This window comes from Littorina saxatilis, linkage group LG12, assembly GCF_037325665.1.
Source record: "Littorina saxatilis isolate snail1 linkage group LG12, US_GU_Lsax_2.0, whole genome shotgun sequence".
Lineage (NCBI taxonomy): Eukaryota > Metazoa > Mollusca > Gastropoda > Littorinimorpha > Littorinidae > Littorina > Littorina saxatilis.
Window position 1 is genome coordinate 8115591 of NC_090256.1, and position 22882 is coordinate 8138472.

The 22882-nt window shown below is 41.9% G+C and overlaps 1 protein-coding gene across 1 annotated transcript in view; it reads left to right on the forward strand.

Annotated features, from left to right (window-relative positions):
• The first annotated feature begins 8935 nt into the window (after positions 1-8935).
• LOC138981181 (uncharacterized) overlaps positions 8936-22882 on the forward strand; it is a 30567-nt gene continuing 16620 nt past the window's right edge. The window contains exons 1-7 of the mRNA XM_070354014.1: positions 8936-9105; positions 9759-9805; positions 11336-12263; positions 12725-12848; positions 13769-13877; positions 16292-16384; positions 16841-17057. Of these exons, the coding sequence (XP_070210115.1) occupies positions 8979-9105; positions 9759-9805; positions 11336-12263; positions 12725-12848; positions 13769-13877; positions 16292-16384; positions 16841-17057 (1645 nt within the window). The 5' untranslated portion in view covers positions 8936-8978. The remainder of the gene's footprint in view (positions 9106-9758; positions 9806-11335; positions 12264-12724; positions 12849-13768; positions 13878-16291; positions 16385-16840; positions 17058-22882) is intronic.

A 22882-nucleotide genomic window follows, 5' to 3' on the forward strand; every position in this document is an offset into this window, starting at 1 on the left:
GTAATCTTTGGTCTCTATAGTGATAATCGGGGGTCTATTTCTCGAGAACATTCGGCCCCGTACAGCCTGTAGAACGACGGTCAGCCGGTCTTGTTTAGTATCTCCATAAACCTATCCGTATATACGACTAGTGTCTGTGTGTGTGTGTGTCTGTGTGTCTGTGTGTCTGTGTGTCTGTGCGCGATGCGCGGCCAAGGTTCTCGATGGATCTGTTTCAAATTTGGTGATCATATTCAGGTACACCCTGGACACAACCTGGTCGATGAGATATTTCAACACGTGCTCTCAGCGCGCTGCGCGGAACCGATTTTGGTTCCACCTCAGCTATTTTGGTTCCACCTCAGCTTACCCGGGCCCCCATACCGACACACCATAGCCGCTACACCACATCACAACGCCAAAGTTCTCGGTGGTTCTTTTTCAAATTTGGACACCGTATTCAGCTACACCCCGGACACAATATCATCGATGAGATATTTCAACACGTGCTCTCAGCGCGCAGCGCTAAACTCATGTTCGTTTTTGTGTTCATTTCACCATTATAAGTAACTCTTCCTTATCTTCTCCAGTGTTTGGCGTTTATCTCCCTTCCTTCGTGTGGCTTTCCCGTTCAGTTGTAAGTTACTATTTATTTTTAGAATGTCACTGCGCTGTCCAGAACGCTTCCCTTGCACCCGTAAGTTGTTCTTACTGTCAAAGTGAAAAGGTCGAATCAATTTATAGCCACGCGAAAAATACACTCTCACCTATCTCTATATATTTATAGATACAGATATGCATATATATATACGGCTTCTCTGTGTGTGTGTGTGTTTGTGTGTGTGTGTAGGCAAAAACCTATGTATTATAGAGTTCTGTTTGTGATGGGGTCTAGCGGCTTTTGTCTGTCTGTATGTTCTGGCATGTGAGAAGCCACAGTAGATATTATAGGGCTAAGAAATAAGCTCTAAAATTCTCAATCCCGTTTGACAGGACTTCGCCTTTCAAAGGTGATTGTGGTGAACCGCCACGCTGTCTGTCTCTGTCGCGCCGTTCACCCCAAATTCCCGTTTCTGAGAGTGACTATTTTTAGAATGTCACTGCGCTGTCCAGAACGCTTCCCTTGCACCCGTCAGTTGTTCTTACTGTCAAAGTGAAAAGGTCGAATCAATTTATAGCCACGCGAAAAATACACTCTCACCTATCTCTATATATTTATAGATACAGATATGCATATATATATACGGCTTCTCTGTGTGTGTGTTTGTGTGTGTGTGTGGGGGAAAAAACCTGTTGATTGTAGAGTTCTGTTTGTGATGGGGTCTAGCGGCTTTTGTCTGTCTGTATGTTCTGGCATTTGAGAAGCCACAACAGATAATATAGGGCTAAGAAATAAGCTCTAAAATTCTCAATCCCGTTTGACAGGACTTCGCTTGCAGAGGTGATTGTGATGAACCGCCACGCTGTCTGTCTCTGTCTCGCGATTCACCCCGGCGAAGCCGGGTATTCCTCTAGTTCTAAATATATAGGTCCCTGGTATCTCCCCGATAAACTCCACACCGACTTGACTACTCCTCCCGCCCCCCCCCCCCCCCCCCCCCTTTCGAATCTTAAAATCGTTCCGAAGCCCGGCAGTAGCTGGTGATTGAACTTTGGACCCCATACTCCACTCAACTAAGAAATGGGCATAATCATTTATTCGCAAAATCTTTCCTCAAGTCCATGTTCTCGCATCCACTGAGACTCGGTGTAGGCCCCCTACGGCGTTTTTAATGACTCTAAATCGAAAGGTAAGATTGTCGGGATTTCACAACGAATATGCTTCACTTCAAAAATCTGACATGCTTTTCTCTCTCTCAAATAGGTGTACATGTATCTGTTTATAGCTACATGTCGAGAAAGAGCAACTGGTGACTGACCGGTTCCGCCTGGGATCTTCAAATCCGACTTGTCGGTTCCCGAGCAACTCCGAAACAAATAACAGTGCTTTTGTCACCCAGCCACATTTTTATAAAACTTCTGTCTTCGTGTAGACAACCAGGGGCGGATCTGGGTTTTGAAAGGGGGGGGGTGCAAAGTTCTTTTTTTTTGTTTTTTTGTATCTTATCAGCGAAGGCGCGAAGCGCCGAGCATGCTAGGGGGGTCCGGGGGCATGCCCCCCCGGAATTTTTTTTTTAAAAAGGAAGCAAAATTGTGCAATCTGGTGCAATCTGAGCGTGTAAAGTGCTATTTTCAGGTGATACATTTTTCTTCTTTTTTTTTTTTTTTTTTTTTTGTCCCGCTGGGGGGGGGGGGGGGGGGTGCAATTGCACCCATTGCACCCCCCCCCCCCAGATCCGCCCCTGACAACCGATTTATTTATCTGTTTTTACATCTAGTCAAGTTTTGACTAAATGTTTTAACATAGAGGGAGAATCGAGACGAGGGTCGTGGTGTATGTGTGTGTGTGTGTGTCCGAGTCTGTCTCTGTGTGTGTGTGTGTGTGTGTGTGTAGAGCGATTCAGACCAAACTACTGAACCGATCTTTATGAAATTTGACATGTGAGTTCCTGGGAATGATATCCCCGGAAGTTTTTTCTTTTTTTCTTTTTTTCGAAAAATACTTTTGATGACGTCATATCCGGCTTTTTGTAAAAGTTGAGGCGGCACTGTCACACCCTCATTTTTCAATCAAATTGATTGAAATTTGTGTAAAGCAATCTTCGACGAAGGCCGGACTTCGGTATTGCATTTCAGCTTGGTGGCTTAAAAATTAATTAATGACTTTGGTCATTAAAAATCTAAAAATTGTAATAATTGTTTTTATATAAGACGATCCAAATTTACATTCATCTTATTCTACATCATTTCCTGATTCCAAAAACATATAAACATGTTATATTCGGATTAAAAACAAGTTCTGAAAATTAAAAATATAAAAATTATGATCAACATTAAATTTCCGAAATCGATTTAAAAACAATTTCATCTTATTCCTTGTCGGTTCCTGATTCCAAAAACATATAGATATGATATGTTTGGATTAAAAACACGCTCAGAAAGTTAAAACGAAGAGAGGTACAGAAAAGCGTGCTTTGCAGCACAGCGAAACCACTACCGTGCGAAACAGTCTCGTCAGTTTCACTGCGTTTAGCACGAGCAGCGGACTACGGTCATTGTGAAAAAATGCAGTGCGTTCAGTTTCATTCTGTGAGTTCCACAGCTTGACTAAATGTAGTAATTTCGCCTTACGCGACTTGTTTTTCTTCTACTTGACGGTATGCATTGCCAAAAAAATAAGTTTTGTTTTGTTTTGAATGCTTTCACCTTGGTTTCTGGTATTTAGATGATAATAAAAGGGGCGTCTGGCATTACGTCCCTTGGAAAATAGTGACTACACAAGGAAGGGACTTCCCGTAAGTGTTTTCGGTTTAGTGGCTGAGACATTTCCTTGAAGATTATTGTACTAAACATCGTAGTAGTGTCAAGGTACCCTTGCTTTACGAACCAGCGGTTGTTCTTTTTATAGTCTTTGCGCTTGTCAGTGGTGAATTTTGTCACACTGGTGTACTCAAACTTCCCAAGTCCTGTGACTGAATACTGCACTGTGCTGCTTCCTACTAGTACTACGTACTAGACCCAGAAACATATATCGTCAGTGTGAACAATCTGCAAGGCAATCTCTCTAAGAGTTGATCAAAGTTGTCTGTAAACTACAGTAGTCTAATGTGTTGATAATGCACTATATATATGCCTTTTTGTTGATGCATTTCTCTGGTCCCCATTTCTAAAAACAAAATATATTCCAAATAGATAATAACTGATCCAATCCCAGAGACACAGGCTTTTCTCCCATACATGTAACAAGTTCAAAGCAGCATTATTTCATTACATTTTCAAATCAGAACTGCACCATGTTTAATGGTTGAGTTGCGAAACATAGCTAAAAAGCTAAAATTGGGGGTTTAATGTCCGTCAGGACTATCCAGGTTTCCCAATTGCTTAGTTTCCGGCCAATTTATGTGGAGCACGTGATGCGCACAAAAAATATTGGCGGTCTAGAAGTGTTGTCTGCGCAATGATCGCGGCGGCTTTCTTGACCGCCAAGGACGACCACGCACGTTGTGAGACGTCATTCGTTAGACCTCAATATAAGTGCTTATATTGGACATGACTTGGGTTATATGATATTGAAACATAGCTTCCACCCTTTGCTATTTACATACTTCTGAATGTGAATGCCCACTGCAGGTGTTGTACGTGGGTCCATCACAGGAACCGATTTCGTCTATATAAAATTATTAACGTCGTGTTTTGCTGTGCTATAATATCAGTAAATTTATATTCTTGGATTCACTGATCCATATCATTCATAAGTATTCCAGATCTGCAAAGAGTTTTTGATTGTATTCATAACATCATAATTCGTACTGTATCAGATTCATATTATATGCAACATATATATAATGGGCAGAGTTTGCTTTCATAGGACTTTGCATGATCTTGGATGCGTCTGCTTCATGCTTCACTTCTATTTTACTGAAACTGAAAGAGATATTATGTATGATATATCTCCTTTGCTTTGTGTGGCTTGCTATATGGCCAAGAATCTGTCAAGGAGTCTAAAAAGTGTTACAATTTTTAGACTTTTTTAAACCTCCTTAAATTTACATGAATAAACATCTCGGTATTCCTGTCCTTCAATTGCAGCATTTTATTTTCCAGTCAAGTGTTCGGTTTATCAAATATTTGCAGATAAAGCACAAATGACCATGTTACATTTACACCATAACATAATTTTAAGGTGCTGTCATTTTCTTAGGTTCAGCTAATTTAGGCAACTGTTTCACTATCCAATGGCTTGATGGCTGAATGTAGAGTTGATCTGTACTAAAGCAACACTTGAAAAAAGTTTCTCCTGTCTCAATATAAGCAAAATCATTTATCCGTTAGTTACTTTACACCAAAGCCCAGAATCAAAGATACAATTCAACATTTACCTATTTACACTGTTTTTAAAACAATGAAATTCTCTATGGAAGTGCAGAAAAGGTTCCAGTAAATTTTCATGTCATTTGTTTTGCAAACCTTAACCTCAATCATAAGGTTATTACTTAATTTGAAAAAAGCACGGTCAGCGGTGTAGACATTATTATCAAATCACCCTCTTTAAATATTTTTACACTATTTTGGTCTGCAGTTTTTTTAGTTACAAACAAGAAATCATAACAAATCCTTTTCACGATAGAATAGTCAGGTTAATTGGTACTCCACTACGGTACCAAATGTTAATTTTACCCATGATCTGTACGTTACTTTACACCTAACAGCAAGTACAAGGTACTGAATTTACATAAATTTAATGGGCTATGCTCACATCAGTTAAACAGTATTTCTAACTTGTTTGTTCTAAGCTACCTGTCTCAAGTCAAAATAAAGAGTTAAATTAATGGTTGTGCCTTTTTGGTTGTGTGTACATCTTTACACAAAAGGATGGTGTAAAGTAACATACAGAAGGCTCCGAAGATCTGCAGGTCCATTTGAAGGGTAATTTCTCTTTTATTTAGCTCATAAACCCTCAACAGACTGTTATGTGCTGTTTTTAGCATTATTATGTGCTGCATATGGTCTCAGGAAAAACAAGTCGCGTAAGGCGAAAATACAATATTTAGTCAAGTAGCTGTCGAACTCACAGAATGAAACTGAACGCAATGCAACGCAGCAAGACCGTATACTCGTGGTCCACCGCTCACGGCATAGGCAGTGAAATTGACAAGAAGAGCGGGGTAGTGGTTACGCTATGCTGCATAGCACGCTTTTCTGTACCTCTCTTCGTTTTAACTTTCTGAGCGTGTTTTTAATCCAAACATATCATATCTATATATTTTTGGAATCAGGAACCGACAAGGAATAAGATGAAAGTGTTTTTAAATTGATTTCGAAAAAAAAAATTTGATAATAATTTTTCTATATTTAATTTTCAGAGCTTGTTTTTAATCCGAATATAACATATTTATATGTTTTTGGAATCAGCAAATGATGGAGAATAAGATAAACGTAAATTTGGATCGTTTTATAAATTTTTATTTTTTTTTACAATTTTCAGATTTTTAATGACCAAAGTCATTAATTAATTTTTAAGCCACCAAGCTGAAATGCAATACCGAACCCCGGGCTTCGTCGAAGAGTACTTGACCAAAATTTCAACCAATTTGGTTGAAAAATGAGGGCGTGACAGTGCCGCCTCAACTTTCACGAAAAGCCGGATATGACGTCATCAAAGACATTTATCAAAAAAATGAAAAAAACGTTCGGGGATTTCATACCCAGGAACTCTCATGTCAAATTTCATAAAGATCGGTCCAGTAGTTTAGTCTGAATCGCTCTACACACACACACACACACACAGACACACACACACACGCACATACACCACGACCCTCGTTTCGATTCCCCCTCGATGTTAAAATATTTAGTCAAAACTTGACTAAATATAAAAACAAGGTGATGTAAGTTACATTTACACCAAAATGTCCCAACAGTGGTCCTTCTGAGGTAAATTTTGTCATTCAGTGTGCTTGTTTTCATGTTGAAACAAAGGTTTGGTCTTGCTGGTTGTTCTTAAGCACTGATAAGTTATCTTCTGTCTCTAAAACAAATTCATTGTCATTTTCAAGTATTCTCAGTATGTACGTTACATTTATACCTCTGTCAGAAGGCCTCACTTAAGTCTCTCTACAAGCCAACAGGTGCAAGCACTAGGAATCCTGTGACCATAGTTTAACTACCAGGTGTCTGAGGTATAAGAAAACACACACTTTTGTGTATTATGGCATTATTTAAAGACTGTGACAAAACTTGTTTGGGCAAGTAGATACAATTTCATTTACACCAAACACATATTTTTAACTTAGTTAGAAGTACAATTAAATTACATCAAACACAACTTTTTCGCTCAATTTTTTTTAAATTACAATCATCCTACCTAATGACCTTCCTCTGCAATGATTTTTAAGTAAGTTTGACCAGAAACATTTTTTTAAGATAGTTTCCCTTTTTTGACTCACATGCGAAGCAAAAGTGAGTCTATGTACTCACCCGAGTCGTCCGTCCGTCCGTCCGTCCGTCCGTCCGTCCGTCCGTCCGTCCGTCCGTCCCGGCGTCCGTCCGTCCGTCCGTCCGTCCGGAAAACTTTAACGTTGGATTATCTTGGACACTATTAAGTCTATCAACACCTGATGTGGCCTGATGGTGTATGGTTACAAGATCTCAAAAAACATGTGCGGCAACTTGACCTCACTTCAAGTTCAAGGTCACAGGGGCCGTAATTGTTGTCTTAAAAACGACCATTTTTCACATTTTCGCATTTTTTTCTGAAGTTATCGAGAATGGCAACCTTAGCTATGTATGCTATACAGGGCAATGTAAGCCCTATCTTTGGACACCAGTTTGGTTGACCTTGCTTCAAGGTCAAGGTCGCAAGGGTCCTTTAAAGTTGGATTGTATACATAGTTTGAAGTGACCTTGACCTTGAACTATGGAAGGTAACTCTTCCAAATCTACATATGTGTGAGGGAAATACATTATACTTACAAAAGTGAGTCTATATACTCACCGACATCGTCCGCCTGTCCTTCCGGGCGTCCGTCCCCCCCCGTCCGTCTGTGAAACCTTTAACATTGTATATTTCTTGGACACTATTAAGTCTATCAACACCAATTGTGGCCTGATGGTGTATGGTTACAAGATCTTCAGAAACATGTTTGGCAACTTGACCTCACTTCAAGGTCAAGGTCACAGGGGCCATAATTGTTGTCTTAAAAACGATTGTTTTTCACATTTTCACAGTTTTTTCTGAAGTTATTGAGAATGGCAACCTTAGCTATGTATGCTATACAGGGCAAAGTAAGCCCTATCTTTGGACACCAGTTTGGTTGACCTTGCTTCAAGGTCAAGGTCGCAAGGGTCCTTCAAAGTTGAAATGTATATATTTTGAAGTGACCTTGACCTTGAACTATTGAAAATAACTCTTCCAAAACTACATAATATGTGTGAGGGAAATACATTATATTTTCATACTAACTCACGTTAGGTTACATATCTTCAAGTTCCAAGTTTTCTGTAATTATTTTCTTTACTGAATAAATATTGTTTTTCTCAGTTTTATTGTAAAATTATTGTAAAATTATTCTGAAAGAAAGATCAAGGTCTGTTCAGCATGTGAGTCGTGTGGGCTTTGCCCTTCTTGTTTCATGATTATTTACACCAAATGTAACATACAGACCAGCTAAAAAAAGAACGCTCAAAATTCAAAGCCTATGTTCAGATAAAACTTTCATTAATCTAACATATGTTTCTCCATCCATTTCTGGACCCATTATAAATTAGATTGAGATGATACCCTTATCAGTAACTTGGTTATACAATGCACAATGTACCATGCGTTTCGCGTAACGCCTTGTGTGCCCAAAAAGGTGCTTTTTTTCTTGAACAAAGTCAATTTTCTCAGCATCCAGGCGACTGACAGACGTAAATTTGGTATGGATAGAATCTGCATGAGGAATACTTCATAACTGTATTGTTTATATTGTAGTCATTTAAAAACAGAATAAAATACAAAGTAATAAAAGTATCCAAAACAGGATTTTTGTATTTGGACACCTTGACAGATTCCTGACCATATGTATTTTAAGCCTTGAAGTCTGCAGGTAATTTTTGTTTGCTTGAATTTACTTTGCTTGTCTGCTGTATATTTTGCAATTGCCATGCATGGCCATGCAGTTCTATTGTTACATTAATCAGTTATGTTAAAATGAACACTTTGATGGTTTTCAAAGAAGGCTCAACAAATGTTTGTTATATATATTCTAGTTCTATATTAGATAACCCCATTGTATTGCTATAAATCAGATCCAGCTGTAGGCATGATGAAGATTCTTCCGTCATATAACACAATGCTATCTGCTTGCGCTTGCAGCTCTCAGTTTTAGCTGAAGGATTTAAAGCAGCGGTTTCCTCCAATGTCAGAGGCCAGAGTTAAAGTAAAGCCATCGAAGGCGTCAGCATCAGAGACCGGGTTTTCTTTGGATGATGTCGACTTGACTGAACAGGCTCGGATCCATGCAGACCTAGCCAGCTATGCTGAATGTTAGTACGCTACATGTATTCCAAAGGAAAACTTAGCAAAAATGCTACCTTCAAATCAAATACAATAACATTATTTTTTTCTTGTTTTTTTAACAGTACAGTTCAGTACATCTGAATACCCTTGCAAGGAAGGGTTGCATGACTCTGATAGTGATAGTGACAGTTGTGCATACATGTAGCTTTTGCTTTTTTGCTTCTTTTTGGGGGTGGGGACACTGGGAAGGGATAAGTGTGTAGATAGGATGGGAATGTTTGAATGTTTTCTAGTACTAGTGCAGTAGTAGTTGCTGTAATATATATATATATATATATCAGCCATGGTGTTTGTGTTCACGTTTACTAAGTTTTATTTTATTTTTAAATGAGCAGCATGAGTCAAAAATTATCAGGAAAAATTCAATGTTTGCTGGAGTTTAGATCAGTTGACTATTTTTTCAGGACTTTTTCTTTACTGAAATAAAATTCAAGCTAAACATTTTAAACTAATGTTAGAATCTCATATAATGTGAAATGGCCATAATGTCAGTTTTGAAGCTTCAGGATTCATGCAGGTTTCAGGGAAATTTGTGCTTGTAATTCCCACTAACATCTAACTTGCCCTTTTATGACATTTGCCTTATTAACAAGTCGTTGTATTAATTGATTTGTTGCAGCTTTGAATGAGAAAGCTATCCAAGAAGCATTGAAAAGAAGCCTTGAGGTACGTTGTCAGCTGTTGTTGCAATGAAAAATCTGTGTGGAAAGTTTTTTCTTGTGTGCGTATGTGCGTGTGTATGTGTGTGTGTGTGCCCGTATCACAATTCAGCTGCATTACAGAAACTGCATGTAAGCAGAAAATGTAGACTTTGGAAAGCACAGTATCATAGAAGGGTTGACCGATTCAAGTTGAAGGATCTACATTATTCCATACTACAGAGGTTTCAAACATTGTGCATGTGATGTTATTGTACACATTGGTTGACTTTCCAATAGCTTGGTAGTACATGTATTGCAATTAGTCACTGACATCCCATGGAGTTGTAGAATTCTACAGCTGTGTGGAGCTATCAAACACTGTTAACTGTTGTATGTCGTTTCAGGAAAAAGGCAGAATAATTTGCCAAGTTTTAAAATCTACTGAGTTTTGTTACAGTTCGGCATTAATTGTTACAGTCACTGACTTTGGTACCGGTGTGTCAGTACTGAACACTCACAGAGTTTCTGATAGTTACAGTGAGAAATTATTGCAAATTCCCTGTTAATTGCTAAAGCACAGTAAGATTGCAAAGATACTTGTAGTGTGAGATTTGTCCAATGAGGGGACACCTCTGATTAAAGGACATCTGCTAAGCCAAAGTATCCCTGTCATGAAATGAGCGAATACTGGCAATGAAAGGGGCAGTTTGTAGGTTGGTCCCAAGAGCATCTTTTCATTTTAGGCAGTGTTGTTCCCTGGCCTCGGTCTTCAGTCACTGACGCATACTTTTTTAATCTGACGCATTGATCTGACCCCTGGCCAGTTGACCATCTGATATTTTGGACATGTAGGAGGTCTTCTGACCATCAAGTTTTGTCCTACAAAGCAGACAAAGTCAGGACATTTGGACCTATACATGTATGAAATCTAGGTCGAACGGACCTTTTATCCCAGGTTGGGAACATTAACACTTGTTACATATTGGGGGCCCGGTAGCTCAGTTGGTAGAGCACTGGACTTGTGATCGAAAGGTCGCAGGTTCGAATTCGGGCCGGGACGGACACGGGTCAACTTTATGTGCAGACCCAGAGACGGAAGCCATGTCCCACCCCCGTGTCATCACAATGGCACGTAAAAGACCTTGGTCATTCTGCCATAAGTGCAGGTGGCTGAATACACCTAAACACGCAGACACCTGGGTAGCGCGACTCCGTTGCTGCTAGCTTTCCACTGGGAGGAAGCGACCCGAATTTCCCAGCGATGGGACAATAAAGTAATGAAAATGAAAAAGAAAAAAAAAATATATATATATTGTTGTGAGGGAACACCCGTGGGACTAAGCAGAATGTCTGAATTAATGCAAGTGGCAGCTTTCGTAACAGGGACATTTTGGTCAACAAATCATAACCACATAGGGAATGTGTTCTTTACTAGTAGGTGTCCTCTCCTCAGGTCGGCTTCAGATTAAAGGTACACATGTACCACTGTATTTTCAACAGTAAACGCCATGGCTGCAGGTCTTGTCACTGTAAGAATGTTACTGATGCATTTCAGACAGACAGCTGCACAATGGACAACAGCCACATCGTGGACGCCATAGACAACCTGGACATTGGGATCGACAGCAGCAATGGAGATACCAGAGGAGCAGCAGCAGGAGCATCTGGATATGTTGCTGCTGCCTCTGAACCAGACCATATTAATCTGAACTGTGATGCGGATGATGAATCGGATGATTCTTCACATGAGAGGTCTCGTAAAGGACAGTACCAATACCAGCAGCATCACAAGTCAGAGAGACGGCCCAGCCTGGACCGCATAAACGGCCATGCCAGTGTGAGATCCCCTAGCCCCGACAGGATGTACGACAGGACAAGTGAGAGGCGGCCTAGCCTGGACAGAATGCAGAGCAGCACATCAGAGAGGCGACCGAGCTTGGAGCGTGCTTATCAGCAGCAGAACGAAAGGAGACCCTCTCTTGAGCGTGTGGCAAACGCTCGATCAGAACGCCGTCCGTCTTTGGAGCGCATGCCAAACTCACAGGCAGAACGCCGGCCGTCACTGGAGCGTATGAACAATCACAGGACAGAGCGACGGCCAAGCCTTGAGCGTCTGGAGCAGTATGGGCTTGAACGCAGGCCTAGTTTAGAGCGAGTGCAAAATGCGGCTCAGCGTGTGCAGTCCCTGGCCGAGCATGGTGCGTCTGATGGGTCCGCTCAGGGTGTCAATACTTTGCGACCTCCGCCTCTCAACGAGAATAAAGTCCCCACAAACTGGGACCCGCATCAGCTGCCAGAACTTGGAGATGGTACGTTGTACCGTCTGGTAGCTTTGTCGCCCATTGATCGGGAGTACACTGCCATCACTGTTGACTTTGAAGAGGCAGCTCTGAAAGTGTTTAGCGTAGAGCGTCTGCAGAACTTAGAACTTCTGGAAAGATTCAACAGAGAGAAGGAACACTTGCTTAGACATCGGCCACCAGGTAAAGAGCTTAAGTTTGGTTTTGACTTTTTGTATGTGCGATGGTTGTTGTTTTGCTGAGAAATCATCAGCAGGATGAAAGGCTAATTTGATGTTAACTCTTTTTGTGTTTGTTGTTGTTTTATTCTTGTTGGGGGAGGGGGGGGTGTGGTATGTGACAGTCTGTCCAACGTTGTTTGTGTGTGTGTACCTGCTTTTCTCTTTGTTGAATGTCCAGAAACTTGAGTGATCAACTGAGGAGCTTGAGTTGACATGCAAAGAAAACAAAAGTGTTTGTCCATTGATTTTTCAGGTACATTAAATTGTTTACTCCAATATCTTTTGCAGTTGCTCTGTGACTATTTCTGCCTCTTCCATGCTTGTTTCGTGACAGACTATGCGCTTTTGACATAGCCTTAATTTTATTGTTGTGCGTTTTTTGTTTTCATTTTTTTTATATACATTTTCTTTATTCTTCTGCAGATTTTGAACTCAATGAGCGTTACTTGTATCATGGGACGAGGGCAAATCAAGAGTGCTTGTGTGAAGAGGGACTGGACTTCCGACTTTCTTTCCAAGGTTGCTTTGGACGAGGAACCTATTTCAGGTACAGTCCCTCGTAACATTGTACATTGGTACCTGCCATGAAAGGACACCTTGGGATCAGCGAAAGTACCCCTACATTGCAGGTGGCCTGAATATTTTGGTTAGGGTAATAGACAAAGGGACAAAAGAAGTTGTCCTTTCATGGGTACGTGTCCTCTCATTGTATTTGTAAGGGCCTCCAGGGGTGGGACTTTTCTGCGGATTTCCGCGGACACAACTTACGAATTCCGCTGGAGTAATCTATTTTTGCGCGTCCCATTTCAGCACAGTATCTATAACTTGTTGACTGAATGATATGGAGAGAACTGAAGATGGAACAGAACACTGGAGGCTCGAGAGTTAAATTGTGCTGACTGAAATCTCCTGATAACTAATAGTCATTTTGTGCTTCAATGCATTGAATCATACTGCCAGTATTGGATTATGGATACATGGTTCATTACGTAAGTATGCACCATTACAATGTTACCATTGTTGTGTGAATTCATTTATTTTTTTAAATTTTGTATGGGGGGTGAGGAGAATGTCTTTTTTTTTATATTTTTTTTACCTTATCTCAGAATGCACCAGATTGTACAGATTTTAATGTACCATTTAAAAACATTTCGGGGGAGCATGCCCCCGAACCCCCCAAGAAATCACAAGAGAGTCCCACCCCTGGGCCTCACACCAGGTACGGCTGTATAGCGGCCACCATTTGAACAGATTCACCACAAACTAAGTGAACTTCACATAGCAGGGAATTTTTTTTACTGATTTATGCTCCCTGAGTGGTGAAAAAACCCAGATTTGTAAGAATGCTGTAAGACGGTTTACGAAAGCATGCATTTGAATGGAATGAGCCTTATACTAAATTTGTCCCAGTGAGTTTCATTGTATGTGAATTCTAAGATTTTGTTTATATTTTTCTCTTGTTTTCAGTGATAATCCTCGCAAATGTATGGCATATGCTTCAAGTTCAAATGTCGACTATGACAGTGGTGCTCGTCCCATGATACTTGTGTGCCGTGTTCTGCTAGGGGAGTCTAAGGTGAGTGTACATATAAAATCTACAACCAATCAACATCATACACTTCTTGAGATAAAGCCTGTCATTAATTGTGCAAAGTCAACCACGCGAAGTAGGCTTCGCGAAGCTCTTCAGCACTGAGTTTTCAGTAAAACGATTTCGCCAAGTCTTCGCAAAGTTGACTTCGGGCTGAAATAATACTGAACAAGAAATTCCTCCGAGGTAGGAAAAACACCCCCGTTGGTCAAAGGGAAATAACCATTCTCACTGCCACCAACTGAGAAGGTTATTTCCCTTTGACCATTAATATCTCCCTCTATAAGTCCTTGTAGAATCTTAATCCACCAATAACTCCCTAACCGTGTGTTTGACTGGTCCCAATTTTTGTAAGGACCGTCTCAGGAATGTATAGAACCTGTTCACCAAGTTTGGTGACGATCGGTCCGTTCATTCTTGAGATCTATATATGCGAACACAAACAAACAAACAAACACATGGAGCGAATCCTATACACACCCCTATACCGGGGGTGTAAGTAGAGAGTCTGTGTGTTCTGTATTTGAAGGCTTCAGGTATAGATGGATGTCTTGATGCAAGAGGCCTACTGAAATAGAGAGACTGTGTGTTCTGTATTTGAAGGCTTCAGGTATAGATGGATGTCTTGATGCAAGAGGCCTACTGAAATAGAGAGACTGTGTGTTCTGTATTTGAAGGCTTCAGGTATAGATGGATGTCTTGATGCAAGAGGCCTACTGAAATAGAGAGACTGTGTGTTCTGTATTTGAAGGCTTCAGGTATAGATGGATGTCTTGATGCAAGAGGCCTACTAAAATAGAGTGCAGAAAGGGCAGGGACCTTAAAAGCTGCCCTGAAATTTAAACAAGTCGCGTAAGGCGATAATTCAACATTTAGTCAAGCTGTCGAACTCACAGAATGAAACTGAACGCACTGCTTTTTTTCAGCAGTACCTTATACTCGTAGCATCGTCAGTCCACCACTCATGGCAAAGGCACTGCAATTTACAATCCAGAATAGCACAGTAGTGGTTGCGCTGAGCAAGATAGCACACTTTTCTGTATATCTATTCTTGTTAACTTTCTGAGCTTGTTTTTAATCCAAACATATCATATCTATATGTTTTTGGAATCAGGAACCGACAAGGACTAAGATGAAATTGTTTTTAAATCGATTTCGGAAATTTAATTTTAATCATAATTTAAATTTTTTTAATTTTCAGAGCTCGTTTTTAATCCGAATATAACATATTTATATGTTTTTGGAATCAGAAAATGATGAAAAATAAGATGAAATTGTTTTTGGATCGTTTTATTAAAAAATTATTTCAATTACAATTTTCAGATTTTTAATGACCAAAGTCATAAATTCATTTTAAAGCCTTCAAGATGAAATGCAGGGGCGGATCAGTTCATTTTATGGGGGGGGGGTTTCCAAAAGTATATTGTGAAGATATGGGTGTGATAAGGCGCGAAGCGCCGAGCCGACGGCGCAAAGCGCCTAGCTTTCTAGGGGGGTCCGGGGGCATGCCCCCCCGGAAAATGTTAAAAAAAAGGATGCAAAATGGTGCAATCTGGTGCATTCTGAGGATGATCATTACCCGTTTCAGGCAGCAGATTTTGTCACTGATTAATACCCCAAAAATTGAAACTCAACCTCAAAAAACACAAAAAAATATTTTTATTTTTTGGCTGGGGGGGGGGGGGGGGTTCCGGAAACCCCAGAACCCCCCCCCCCCCCCTCGTCCGCCCCTAAAATCTAAAATGCAATACCAAAGTCCAGCCTTCGTCGAAGATTGCTTGGCCAAAATTTCAATCAATTTAATTAAAAACTGAGGGTGTGACAGTGCTGCCTCAACTTTTACAAAAAGCCAGATATGACGTCATCAAAGACATTTAATCGAAAAAATGAAAAAAGTGTCTGGGGATATCATTCCCAGGAACTCTCATGTCAAATTTCATAAAGATCGGTCCAGTAGTTTACTCTGAATCGCTCTACACACACACACAGACACACATACACCACGACCCTCGTCTCGATTCTCCCTCTATGTTAAAACATTTAGTCAAAACTTGACTAAATGTAAAAGATAACAGTTATTGGATTTTTCTTTTCAATGGAAAGCGAGTGTCAGTTAAGGCTCAACTTCCATCCTTTGAAGACGTGATTTAAACTGTTTAATGTGGCAGTTTTTTGTTTGAAGTCTGAATTACTCGTGTTGTTTTGTTTGTATCATGATTCCATGACTGCTTCTCTTTGTTTAATTTTACCTAGCTGATCTTGTGACCAAAGATAGAAGAACCTTATCACTCTCTTTCACTTTTTTTGGTCCCTCTGTCTCTGCTTATCACCAGAATTAATGAACTAAAAGAGGTGGGTGATAAACATTTTGATAGTGCAGTGATTTTTTAATGCTGCAGATCTATGACCATGGCATAAAAGATTCCGACCTGAAACGAGGACCAGAGAAACCAAGGACCAGAGGTGGCCATAAGTACTATGATTCTGTCCAGGTAAGAAATATTATGTGGTGTGTGTGTGTAAATTTGTGAAGTCTCATGTGTCTGTTTCTCAGTGTGTCTGTGTATGTCTGTTTCCGCGTTTTTGTGTGAGCCTGGGGGGGGGAAGGTCACTATACTTGGCACTTGCTGTGAGCATACATACGTATGCAAGTGTGCAAGCATATTTATGTGAACAAGGTAAAAAAGGATGCAATCTTGAGTCGAAGAGTTACTTGGCAAGTTATACTGTCTTTGCTTGTCGAATAAAATTGTGTGTGTTTTAATTATTTTGTTTTATTCTTAATAAAGCAGTTACAAAGGTGATCTTTTTCTGTTATTCCTGAATGCATGCTTTCTATGGGCACCACCATCACCACAATAAATTAAGAGGGAAAACAATCATAAGCAGTGTTTTCAATAAACATTTAAGCATTTTTGTGATCATTTTATGCTGTCGTATTCAAACAGGGCATACCAATAGACTACCCAGAGTTCGTGGTGTATGACAACACCCGGTCGATGATCGAGTACATTGTGAAATTTGAGGAGATTGGGTACAGATCCCCGCCTTCCCAGTACAACTTCTACAAGAACCAGGTGCCATCGCTGTACAAATGTGAACCCATTGTACTGCCCATTCCAGAGAAAGAACTGGACGATCTGTACATGCTTGGACCAGACACAGGTAAGCACAGTGTCTCATGTAAAATTTAAACGTGTGACTGGTTTATGGGTCAACAAGGTTAAGTTCTTATAGATTGTAAACAACAACAACAACAAATTTAAAAAAATGAAGTATGAGATTTTTACTTTGATTTGTCTGACGTACAGTGTAAACATGTGACTCATAATGGTTTATGATCTCTTATGGATTGTAAAGGAAGGTTAAATTACATATTCTTACGCAACTCACATAGAAAGCATTAACTTCAGTTAAAGTGCTAGGACACTGAACTACGCTTCACCCCAAAGGGGAAGCAACCCCCTAAAAAAGAACGGCCTTGACCTATAACCCAAGCTATACAAGAGTCGAGGTCATACCGTCACGTGACCTATCACGCGTGACTCGACCGCCGCCATGTTGAAACCTCACTCCCACTTCAGTCACCAAGTAGTTCGGACGCTTTTTACACTACGCTGCAGGCTTTTAGCCTACTGTCTTCTGGACAGTGTTTCACCCCGTCTACAGGTCCCTGCTTCTCATGCACAAGTTTGGGTGAGCTCGTTCTAATTGTTTGCTTTTGCTTGCGTTTGTTTCTTTCTCCGTTGTTCGGTCTGGTTGTTGTTTATCAATATCATAACTCAGACTGGTTTTTTGTCAGCAATGGCTGACAAGGAGAAATAGAAACCACAGACTAGTCAGTAGCTGCTGAGGTTTCTCCTATTAAGTTTCGCATAAAGAGAAAGGCAAAGGCACTACCATTTCTGTTCTTGACCCAGCTTCTCTTACTACTACGTCTGTTAAATAGCCTTGAATGGTTGAAAACGACGTTAAAGGCATATGTACGCGCTCCCGTGTTTACAAAGTGTAGTTTGTCTATAATCGATGTCAAACGCACCATAAGACCATGTAATGATGATATGTCGCCATGCGCCGACCATATACATGTATTACAACTTGTTCTAGCCTCTGAAAAAGTGAGGATGTCAACAAAGACGCGGAGGTATTTCCCTTGCGTCAACGCTACCTCTGTGGCAAATCTAGATAAATAGGACGATCTAGATCAAAATAAAATTCAAATATCTCAACATTTAAGAGGTCCTAGACCACAATATCTTGCAGGGAACTTAATTTAGCATGTCTCCAGCTGTGGGTAAAGCAATTAGCGTGTATAGTCATCGAGTACTTATGGCTTTAAACACTATATAAAGAAGAAAGAAAGAATGTCTGTTAAATTTCGGACCCTATGAGTCCAATCATGCCGGTGCTGAAGCAGGTTTAATTTGGGTTATTTCAGCCAAGGCAAACGCAGTGGGAAAGAATACTTGTGTTAAAGATGGTTTTTCTTCCCTTTTTTGAGATGTTTTCGACCCAAATGTATAACATGTTGCCATTCGTCGAGTTTGCGCTCGCTCCCGGCGGGAGTGGGCGACGCGGCTTGTTGTCACGCATCGAGGTTCCGCCTTCATGCACAGTCACTTCGGCTGACGCGCACGCAGAGGAGTGTGTTTACTTCATACGAGGAGCTTTCACGCTCTACAGGTTTGTCAAGTTCACCGGTAGCCAGGTTCTCTGGTGAAAGTGTTCATGTTAGGCCGGAACTAGTAGCCCCCCCGCCACGGCCGGGGGGTGAAAGTACGACTCCCCGGAGGCTATCGCTCTTAGCAAGCGGAACTCGGGGGGTCGACACCGGACAACAAGTTGGGCCGGAACTAGTAGCCCCCCCGCCACGGCCGGGGGGTGAAAGTTCGACTTTCCCAGAGGCTATCGCTCTTAGCAAGCGGAACTCACGGGGGGTCGACACCGGACAACGAGACAGTTGTACTCACAGGCAGACTGGTATGTCTCCGGTGAATGTAAACAAGTCTCAACTTCCTCCCTCTGGGCAGGAAGCTGCTTTCGGGCAGGCTTTGCACGGTCCTTCCGTTTTGCAATCAGCCTCGCCTGTGGTGGATCGTTTTAGTGACGCAGCTAGTCACAGTGACTTTCACGGTCCAGCCACAGCAGATTCGGAGTTCGATGATTCTCACTCACTTTCTGAGGAGGAAGTTGATGTCAAGTTGTCACTCAAACTTAAACCAGCTATGGTTACTGCAGCTCAGGTGTCTGCCAAGTACTTCGCTGAAGGGGTGACAGCTATGACGAGCTTTGCGGCACCACCACCCTCAGCGGTGGGTGATTTCCGCCCTGCCTCAACGGAAGTTCAGGGATATCGTTTTAGCGAGTCTCCTTCTGTTGCTTACGAACTTTCCAGGGTGCTGGCTAGAACTTCGGGTTCTGAGAATAGCTTGCCTGTGGATACTGTGCCTTTCCTGGCTGCACACGGTCAGGCTACTGATGCTGCTCAGCCATGGCTTGCCTCAGACCAGTTACGGAAGTCGAGCACTTCGTTTCATTCACGCAGGTTTGCTCTCTCCCGTCGTCATCACAGTCTTATTGAGACTTACGCTTTGCCGAGTGCACCGCTTCCGGTCACTCCGGAGTCGGCTAATCTCAGAGAGGATGTCTATCGTTTGGACAAAACTTGTGCTTACTCTGAAGGCGCATTACTTGGTTTGGATGAGACGGGAAGATACTCGTTGGAACTTGCGTCTCTTTCAGGGACACTTCTTCGATCTCTTTCGCGGTCGATCGCGGTGTCGTTGGATCCTTTCGAATTTCGAAACGACGCTAGCGTGAAAGACGTCCCCATACTCCTGGCCTCTTTGGCTAAGGTTTCAGCCGAACAAATGTCAGTCGTGGCACGGTTGTACGCACATGCGGTTTACACACGCAGGGACGCTTTCTTGTCTGGCTCTAGAATTTGAACTTGGGGAAGTTTTCTCATATGATTCTCCTTTTCCACCACTTCCTTTGTGGTCAGCGATGCGGCGTTGCTTTCGCTTGCGTCACCCGCGCAAGTAACGCTTCACTCGCTGAGCGATATCCGTAGGCCTAGGTTGCACCAAGCCTAAGAACTTAGTTTATTCTGTTCTTCGTACTACGGAACCGCTTCCGGTTGCACCGGACTTGTTGATCATACATCTTAATGTTCATAGCAAGGAGAAACTGTCTGTTTTCAAGAACAATGATCTCCTGGCTGTGGAAGATTGTGGCCGCTCTTCTTTCTATTATCCGCGTCTTGGTACAAGACTTTGATTCGTTCTTTCCCTTGTGCGTTTTCGTACTCACGGGATGCCTTTGTGGTCTGTCGGGACACATATACAAAGGTTTTAGCTTTGCTGTTCGTCTGGGAAAAGGCCTCGGCCGACAGTATTGTTCTGTCTGTGAGACTTAAATCTCTTCCTTGCTAAAGGGTTTTCTTTGCGAATCCTCTTCTTTGCACGCGGACTCTTCTCTAACAGAGAGAATCTCACAGCAAAAGGAAAAGCCCACGGCAGGCCTCGGCTTCTCTTATCAGAGAAAAGCGCTAAGCTGGCCGTTCTCAGCTTTGGTTTTTTATCTTCTTCTTGGCATGGCACGTTGCCAAATACCCACCACTTTATCTCCTCGAGGCGATTTAGCGGTAGGGTTCAGTGGGCAAACAATAGCACGCTTTCATGCATACTCTTGGCACTTGTCAACTGGAGTCTTAGCGTTTGGCTCCACTCTTCTCTCTGCCTCTGTGTTTTCCCACAGCGGCTGGAGGGGCGATTAGAACTCTCACTTTGAGGGAGGCACTGGGGCCCTTCCTGTTGGGTCACTTATATAGATCGTGCCTATGTTTACTTCCACCTTTGGATATACAAAATAGATCGGAAGTGGCTGCTTTTTATTTAATTCAGATCTTCAGGGCTCTGGTTTCGTTTTCTAAGCAATCAAATGATGAGCTGGAACATGTTAGTGTCTTTTCTTGACTGGTTCACAGACACAACCAATCTTTGGATTCTCACACCACTGCTCATGCAGGTCGTTCCCGTTGGTTCTCTCTCCACCAGCGAAGCAGTTCTGTCTCTTGTGGATTTCTTTCCCCTTGTCAGGGGAGAACATGTGTTGATTCAATCAGACAACACCTCAGTGGTTTTTTTATCTCAATAAGCAGGGGGTGGCATCTCGCTCCTTATCACTGCCACAGTGAGCATGCGAGGTTTTGATGTGGTTTTTACCACCACGAGATCTTATTAGCAGTGAAGTACCTTTCTGAGAGGCTCTATGTATTGGCAGACTCTAGTCAGTCGGCCAAGAAGGTCCACTCGGATTGGACTCTATCTCACTACGCGCTTCTACTCCTTCTGGTGAATTTGGGGAAGCCGCTGATAGAAGTTTTGCCTCTCGGTACTATCACCTTCTGCTAAATGTTCGTCTCCCTGTTCCCGGATAATACTCTCGATTTTACTTTGAGCGTCCTGTTGGTCGCACATTAGGGGCCCATTCAATCTTGGTTGCTAGTCCTTTAGGCTGGCAAGAGGGCGCCGTTTTTTTACACTCGAGCCACACGGGTGTCTACTGTACGGGAATCATTGAGACGCTCAGGGGCTTCTGCCCCAACTCTGGATTTGGTCTAGAGATTCCATAGGGGTTCAGCGTCTTCGTTTTGTGTCACTTTGACTGGCTTGGAACTAATGGCGTATATTAACGGAAAGAACTCCACTTCTCTCCGTTCAATGCGGGTGGCGAACCACCTATCCTGGCTTTCCGATTTTTCTCCCACGTCTCTGAATTAAGACTTTATGTGATTTCAGTTGCACTGACACAGCTAGGTCGCAAAATATTTTCACTTGGGTTCTTTGTAGCCAGCGTGATTAAAGGGAGCCTCCCTTTGGTTGTCTGAAAGCAAATCTCCAGTCCCGACTTGGGACTTGCTCCTAGTTTTGGAGTTTTTGAGTTCGGATTGTTTAATCCTTGACAAAATTAGCCTCTTCTAGAGGCAATGATTTAGTGAAGTCAACCTTAGCTAAATGGTCTGCCACATTGGTTAGGCATGCCTACAGTGGTGGCAAGAAAAAAGGGGGGGGGGGGGGGCAGTCAGTCCTCCCTTTTCAGGCAGCACGGGCTCAAGAGGTCAGAGTGTAGGCCTCTTCTTTACCTGTTCTCAAGTCTGAGAGACTTACATAAGTCATGAATGCAGCTCATTGAACGTTCAAGGATGTAGTCATGAGTTTCTATCGGCGGGGTATTTTAAGTACCCGCTATTTTAGCACACATCTACTAGACATCTTCTGCAGAAGATGTCTTTTTATGTTTTCCTGGGGACGTATCTGGTGCTCGGCAGAACAGTAATTTCGGTTTGCCAGCTATTGTAGCTACAGGCCAGATACTTGCAAGATGTTAACTGTGAGTTCATTTGCCCACCACCTAAATTAGCAATCTGCTTTCTATGTGAGTTGCGTAAGAATATGTAATTTAATATAAAATTTCAAAAATAAATTTTGATTTAATTAATATACTTACCAACTCACATATTGAATTCCCTCCCAGCCTGCCCCGCAAATTTTTTAAAGGGGTATATGTTTTAATAGGGGATGAGTTTCACCGGTATACATCCTGCGCAGGCGCAGTACACCGGTAGTGGAAATAACCTCTAAGGACCATGCCTTATATGGCATACGGTTTTGTTTCAGAGTTATTTCCCCACGGTGCCATGTAAGATTGCTTCCATGTCTTATCACAAAACGAAGTTATTGCTTAGGGTTTCCCTAAAAATGAACAGATCTCTTCAGTGGGAGTGAGGTTTCAACATGGCGGCGGTCGAGTCACGCGTGATAGGTCACGTGACGGTATGACCTCGACTCTTGTATAGCTTGGGTTATAGGTCAAGGCCGTTCTTTTTTAGGGGGTTGCTTCCCCTTTGGGGTGAAGCGTAGTTCAGTGTCCTAGCACTTTAACTGAAGTTAATGCTTTCTATGTGAGTTGGTAAGTATATTAATTAA